At 50.1% G+C, this 7,860-nt stretch overlaps 1 protein-coding gene across 1 annotated transcript; it reads left to right on the forward strand.

Moving 5' to 3' along the window:
* Positions 1 to 6,173: 6,173 nt before the first annotated feature.
* On the forward strand, positions 6,174 to 7,042 carry LOC119359592. The gene is made up of 2 exons (XM_037625723.1): positions 6,174 to 6,313; positions 6,444 to 7,042. The coding sequence occupies exons 1-2, from the start codon at positions 6,211 to 6,213 to the stop codon at positions 6,692 to 6,694; spliced, it is 354 nt and encodes a 117-aa protein (XP_037481620.1). The 5' UTR covers positions 6,174 to 6,210; the 3' UTR covers positions 6,695 to 7,042.
* The last annotated feature ends 818 nt before the right edge of the window (positions 7,043 to 7,860 follow it).

The following is a 7,860-nucleotide window of genomic DNA, read 5'->3' on the forward strand; positions in this document are numbered from 1 at the left end:
CGTTGTCGCTGGAGGAGCTGCAGGCGAGGCCTGCGACGGGCCCAGCGCCCGCCGCAGCATCGTCCTGGCGACCTCCTTCAGGGCGGCACTCCAGGCGGCGACCTTCCTCGTCGAAGACCTTGAAGAACAGCACGAAGGCACCGTCGTACTCGAAGTGGATCGCGAGGGAGCCCTCCGCACGGCAGACACGGGCAATCTCGCCCCAGCCTCAGGTCATGAAGATCTTCCCGGAGGCAACGACTCCAATCTCCGCTCCAGTCGCTGGGGCGTTGCAGTCGGCGTGTTGCAGCCAAAGCTCGCGAAGGCCCCTCGGAGGCATCTCGACTGAGAAAAACTGCGGGAGGGGAATCTAGGTGCTCGGGGGCATTGCCGCCCATATCACGAACTCACGCGAGGAGTTCGTCGCGTGGACCCCCGGGGCGACGGCGTGTGCCTCTGCGGCGCGGCGGCCACGGCCCTGGCACAGGCGGCGACGCTCGCCGCTCCTCCCTCCGGAATCATCGGCGCAAGTATACAAGGGCAACGGGTACCCAGGCGGCGGCCTTTCATACCAAGGCCGCGATACCACCGGCCTCACTACCATCTCACGGTGATGGGACCTCCTCTTCTTCGGCGGGAGCAGCTCGGGATCAGTGAGGGGAGCCTTGCCCTTCTCGGCGGCCGAGAACCTCCGGATCAGCGCCATGTCTGCATAAGCAAGGAGTGGAGCTAGGAAGGAGAAGAAGCGAGAGAGGCAGAGGAAAGATGGGTGACGGGGGATCCGCCCCCTCCCATTTATACCAGGAGAAGGCCAACCAGCACCCCCATGATCACATGTAATGATGGTTTTCCTTGCATGTCGCAGGGACTTGTCAAGTCGGGCAGTTGCCGAGGCAGCGTGGGGAAGTGGAGACGCCCATGACCAATCAACTGCCACGCGTCGACCAAGGCCGTAGGCTATTGGGGCCCGCAACGCTCCGCACTTGACCTTTGGCTTTGCCCTGAAGCCAAGCTCGAGCGCGCCTTGGGCCCAGGGGCTATTGTCGGCGTTCTGGGAACGGGGGTCCCAGACTTGCCTGCCTGCGGCCCACGGCGTGGCTTTGCTAGCAGGCCTGTACGACCCATCTTCATCAACAAGGCATTCAAGACCCTCGCAAGGGGCCAAGCCTCGCAAGGCGGACAACGCAAGACCTCCTCAGGAGCGGCCTCACCAGGCGGGCTCGCGACGGGCGGAGAGATCTAGGCAAGGCAAACCTCGCAAGGTTCTCGTGACGTGAGCCATGACGATCGAGACCAGGCGGGCGCCAGCGCGCGCAGCGTCCTTGTTTCCTCTTTGGTGCTAAGGGGGCAAGCGTAGGCGCGGAGTATGGAGGCATCAAGCAAAGGTTTCCATATTGGTGCGACGAGACCAAGACTAGCAGGACGACAAGAAGGAGGTCACCATGGAGCCCAAGGCGGCGTCACCACCAGAGCCTTTTGCAGGCGAAGACCAGTTTTGTCAGGATAAGTTGTACTGGCTGTCCCCTTTCAAATTGGCCGTTGTTGGCTCCCTTCCTGCTCAATATTTGGGGAGAGGACCAGGGCCTCTATAAATAGGACTAGCCACCACCATAGCTAGGGGGGTCAAATCGAGAGAGACCAGAACAACCACAAGTTCTTCGAGCACAAGAACACCTCTCCTCAGGAGGCTGTTCTTCCCCTTGTACCGTTCATCCTCAGCCCAAGAGACAATCCACCACCAACACACTGGAGTAGGGTATTACACCACAACGGTGGCCCGAACCAGTATAAATCTTGTGTCCCTTGTGTTGTGAGTTCGTCGAGTTAGTTCGTAAAATCTTAGCTGAGTTAGGACGTGGATCGGTAGGGGGGAAATCTTCGCGCGCACCCCAGTGTTCGAACCTTAAGGGTTTTGCCAGAACCCGTGATCCGACAGCATGAAAACCTCCGAGATCGCTCAATGGACTCCATGTATCTCACATCTTGTTCATCACATGTAATTAAACTTGATCATATTTGATTCAATCATTGAACTCAACCTTGGTGTATACCTAGATTTTGATGGTATTCATTTCAAATCCATCTAGTCTCCTTATTGCATCACCCATGGAACATATCTTCATGTAAAACTCGTTGCCATTATTGCTCCATAGCAATTTTCATTCATTACGAAGTCTCAACGCATATATTTATGTTGATGTATTTCACCCTTAAATCCAACCAATATTCTTCATGCATTGCCTATGGAACTTCCATTCAAATACATCTCAATAAAAACATTAGCCCATAGGGATTGTCATTAATTACCAAAAACACACATGTGGACTGCATTCAGTTTCAATGGGTATGAGAAGGTTGAGCTCCTTCAAAGATGCAGTCCTTACAGTGCTTGCACATGAACCACATAGACAAAGCGATCGGCGATCCAAGGCCTTTCCGCAAGAATGTGGGGGGGGGGGCGAGGGGAGGATTGCATGGTTGTGGACTATCATGCATAGAAGTCAATGTTGCCATTGGGTGGGGTAGCGGTAAGTTGATACCAAGAGAGAATCTCATGCCATACGTCATGGGAGACGATGCATACAACCAAGAGGTGGTCCATGGTCTTGATCTCTTGGTCACATAGAATGCATGCCAGTGCATAAGGCACTTCACGACGGACAAGCCACATCGTGGTCTAGCACTGAGCAAGCCCGGCAAGCCAAAGGACATGCTCGCCACTGAGTGTGGCCCAATATTTCCAAGTAAGCCGCCAATGAGGGTTTTGTGTTGATCCATGGAAGATTGGAAGGTAGCAGGACTTGGCGGTGTATGAGTCATTCTCGATCCAGCCCAACTGATGGAGTCGGGATGTCCTGACGGCGATGTTGCGAAGACACCGCCAGATGTTGATGTACTCGACGTGTCCGGAGGGCCAAGGCCGCCATGAATGTCTTGAATCCAAGCTTGATGAGGGATGGCCTCCTAGACAAGGAAAAAATTGCGTTGACGGTGGGGCACATGGATATACATGAAGGCCGCAAGCTCAGAGACGTAGGATCCTTCCGGCCAATGGTCCATCTGGAATTTGCAAGCGTGGTGATCACCTAGGATCCAAGTGGTGGAGGCACGAAAAATTTGTCGGACCTCGGGCTTGCAAGGGGGGGCGATGGTGACACCAAGGAGGCTGGGGGTCAGTCGCCTAGAGCCACAACCATCGCACCCTAAGAGCAATATGAGTGCGCGGGAGATCACGTATGCCAAGGCCACCTAGTTCTAGGGGTGGCAGTCACATGACCAACCGATGAGACGGTTGCTTACCCGAGCCAACCATGCCACACGAAGTCTTAGATGATGCGGGTGACTAGTTTTTAGATCGATGGGCTGAGCGCCATGGCAAGAAGGAGGTGCATTACATCACATTGAGGACGTGGCAAAGAAGCGTCAGCCGCTCATCGTGCGATAGAAGAAAGGCACTCCTAGTGGTAAGTTTCTTCGCGATCTTGTCAACCAGCAACATAAGGGCAAATGAGTGCACTTTACTTGTGGAGAAGGGTAGCCCAAGGTAATTTATCAGGAAGGTGGTCATCGAACACGTCAACGTCGCGTCGATAGAGTGTAATTGGCGCGAGGCATTGGATGGGAGTAACCAAGCATTTGGCGAAATTGGTTCGCAATCCGGAGGTCCTTAGAAATGTGCTAAGGATCGAAGCTCTTGGATAACCGCTGTCCCAAGGGGGTACGGGTGGTAGAAAATGACAACATTGTTCTCAAAGAGTGAGATGCTCGATGCGGCGTGCCAGGTGGTTAAGCGGCAAACAATGCCATCACTCCTCGCTGGTGGAATAACTTAAAATGTGAGCCAATTGGATGCGTCGATCCGACGTGAAGAGTTGGCAAATCCTTACACTTCTGACCACTAGGTTGCTCCTCTATTGCACTAGATTATGCCACGTGAAGTTTAGCCTTCGCGTAGCGAGCAGTCACATTCTAGACGCCTCTCATTCCTCCTAAGTATCTCCCTCATGAGTCCTAAGTCCTACCCCCCGCCTCAATGCCTCTCCTCTGCTCAGCCATAATCGGGGGCCTGCCAAAGTCGAGATCTATCTAGAAGATTCCAAACGAAAGATAAAAGGTATGAGAATAATGGTAAATGATGCATGCGAACCTAGCCTAGCTCAGGTGGTTAGGTTATTTGTGGTGGAACCAGTCCACCAGGGTTTAAGTACTAGACTTGACACTGGTGCTTACATTTTCCTGACTTATTTCAGCCTTTCCGACGATGTTCGTTCAGTGAGAGGAGACGTTCCCGTCGACTACAGAGGGCCAGTGGCGACTTCGTCAATCTCAAGTTGATGTGCCAGATCAGTCTCTCCAAGTTGATCATAAGGATATGGTGTGCATGCATTCATAGTATATGAATGTCTGCGTTTGTACTATGTTAAAAAAAAGGTAAATGATGCATGATTTTGACAACATTACATTTGGTCATATGCGCTACACATCTTCTACTAGAGTCCGTCTAAGAACAAAAATACAATATTTTGACCTAGGAAGCATGTACTACCTCCGTTCCAAAATAATTAAAGTTTTCAATTTATCCTAAACTTGTTCAAGTTTAACTAAATCCACAGAAACATATATTAACATTTAGAACACTAAAGTAGACTCCTGAGATTCGTGACACATCGGAGCTAAACATGACACATGAGGTAAGCAATCCAAACAATTTATAAAAAAATAGACTCATAAGATTCTTTATGAAGTACATTTACATACTATACTATGTGTATTTGATTTTGTAGATGTTACTACATTTATCTGTATATAGTTGATCAAATTTAAACTAGTTTGACCAAAGGCAAACCTAAAACCTCAATTAGTCTGTAACCGAGGGAGTATCTTTTAATAATCTTCAATTAGAACAAGAAATCAGTGGTGGGCAGCACCACCACTCGCGGGCTCCGTGTACAGCGCGTATATGTTTGACGGCGAGACAGAGGGATCAGGGATGGGCAGCAGCGTTCGCGTCGTACGATGGGCGGCACGTGGCCGGCCGGCGGTGGAAGGGGTGCATGCACGCCGGCCGACTTTGCATCGCGTGCGCGCGAGCTGCATGCATCGTCGTCGCCTGCGCCTCGCGTCCAAACCGCACCAGTCACCACCACCAACAGGCAGGCAGCTCGCCCCCCAAAAGCCACCCACCTCCCCGCGCCTGGTTGGGCAGCACGCCCTCGTGCTCCAGCCACTGCTGCCCCTGCCAAACCTGAGGCGGAGGAGAAAAGAAGAGCGGCCTCGTGGCACGGTGGCAGCATCCATCGACCAGGTCGATCGGTAACTTTAGGTGAAAATTACTATAGAACTAGTTAAGAGAAAGATGCGAATCGGCGTGAGGGGTCAAATTTTGATCTCAGTCCTACACACCACAAGGGTTGGCCAATTTTATGGGACGACTTCAGAATTCAGATGGCTATGTAATTTGCAGCATCTATCGTGAATTTGTGTTCCTGACGATGATCGTGTACTCGAGCTGGCCTGGGAAAAGAAAGGTGTACATACGGTCCCAAATAGATCGACTCTCACCAAGATTCGAAGCACTAAAAACTACTGCGCCACTTGGCCACGACGCAGAAAAAGTACAGCGACGCTGTACTTGAAACTAGTATATTACAGTTATTACTTAATGATTTTACTGCGCCGGGGGTGATAATGTGTCGTCGACGACCAGGGGCCAAGAAGAACCCGGCGTCGGCGTGCATGCGCATAGCTGGATCTGCAAGACATCAACACAAAAATGGGTAGTAGACTTTTTGCCCTTGCCCTAGCCTTGTGGAGTAGTAGTAGCTAGGCACACATATATTCAAATACAAACTTTCGAACAAAAGCTATTAACATACGGCGCTTACACACGGCTCAGTACAGAGTGAGATTAATTAGGTCTTGTGCTCTTGGATGCTTTGGGTTGATACACACTTACCAGGCACAACCAGGATCGTAGCATTAAACAAGTCCTGCTCCTCTGCCTGGGGGTTCGTTAAACAAGACTATCAGGGTGGTACGGTCAGAACAGATGTTCTCTAGGTATCCATCCTCAGCTAGCTTTGACTGCATATCTATCCCTAGACCCCATACTAGCCTAAAACACTGGCCATTGCTTTCCCTATAAATCTCAACAAACCCCAACCCTGTACCTTCTCTTCAAACTCCTATTGACACACAAACACATACACACGCAGAAAAAGATCGAACACCATGAGCTGCAGAAGAAGGATCAGCAGTGCAGTCCTTGTGGTTGTCTTGCTCTTCTCCCCATTATTGCTCACGCTCTACCTTCCCACTGCTTGCGCTCGCCATGGTGAGTTCCCTGCTACTGTCTCCACCGATCGACCTATCTCTATCTGTATTATTGTATATATTTCCCCTGTTTATTGGTTTTGAGATTTGCATCCACCCCTTGTTAAATCGTGGCACTACTATCTCTGCAGTGGCGGTGCTCGGCGCAAGAGATGGCCTGAATCTCGGAGGCGGCCGGCAGCTTGTGGTTGGTGATGATGCAGGAAAGGCCGTCCCTGTCGGCGGCTCACGGCCAGTTAGGACGGTGGAGATGCGCGCGGCGAGGAGGCACCGGCGGGACGCGGCCGACGAGATGCACGACATGCTGAGGAAGGACTACGCGTATAGGGCGAGGGGCAAGAAGCCCATCCACAACGACGAGCCACTCGACGATGAACCCTAAATCAGACCCGTAGCTAGGTACATAGTTATAGAAACTTAGCTAGCTAGAGCCGCTCTGTGATTTACTACCACTGCTAGTTAGCTAGATTTGCAGGCTTTGCCGGATACATACATATAGCTTAGGTACCCAAATATTATGGAACAATAATGCCTGGGTTGGCTAGGTAGTTTATTATTAGCTGGTCAACCTTAATCTAGCATCCAAGCTGGCCATCACGTTTAGTCCTGATTTGCAAGAACAACTGGTAGGAGTAGTTCATGCGAAGAAGGGGCAGTTTTGTGCCTGATGTGCACGCTTGGGGGCTATGCTAACCTTGCACTATATGTATGTCAGTGTTACATTTGGCAATTTACATGTGTCCTGGTCCTGGCTGCGTGGATTTTAGCAAGAAAGTGTGTGTCAACATCCTCAGCTTATTTTGCTGCTTGTTGACATACGGGTCATTGGAAAAAGAACCACTTTCTCGTGAATTTAATAGCTTTCGCTCTTGTTCTGTTTTCTCCTTCTGATAGAATGGGCAATGCTCACATCATGGTTCATGTATGTATAAGAAGATGCTCGCCTACCGCGTGAAGCTAATTTCTTTTGGGCAAACTTAGCCCTCGAGGTGGGCTAGATTTTACTAACTTAATATCCCAAACAGTTAACAGTGTACCGATAAAAGTTTTCCCAAAGGAAAAGGAATGGCTTCATAGGCCATTCTGAGATTACATCTGGAGGTTTTACTGCACAAGAAAGAGCAACAAGAGGAAGATCTACACAAGGAAACCTTTTTGGCCAGAGAATGGGCAATAAGATTCTTGATCCTAGGAATATGGGTGGTCAATCGAGAAGTTTTTGGGAAGACACCTGGTTGGGTGACACTATTAACTCTACGATACCAGATTATATATTATCGTATTTATAAAAGAGGTCGGTGGCTTCTGTTCTTGAGGCTAGCCATTTGAACATCCAATTCCGCATGTCTTTGTTGGGTGACAAATGGACTAAGTGGATCCATTCGGTTTCTAAGTTGATATCAATTAATCTGACTCTGATGCCAGATTCATTCCAGTGGAGGTTAACCACTAATGGTGCATTTACTGTGAAGTCTATCTATGCGGATCTGATGGATTCCAGACATATTTTTCGCAAAAACATATTTGGAAAACAAAGGTTCCTTCCCA

Source organism: Triticum dicoccoides, chromosome 2A, assembly GCF_002162155.2.
Source record: "Triticum dicoccoides isolate Atlit2015 ecotype Zavitan chromosome 2A, WEW_v2.0, whole genome shotgun sequence".
Lineage (NCBI taxonomy): Eukaryota > Viridiplantae > Streptophyta > Magnoliopsida > Poales > Poaceae > Triticum > Triticum dicoccoides.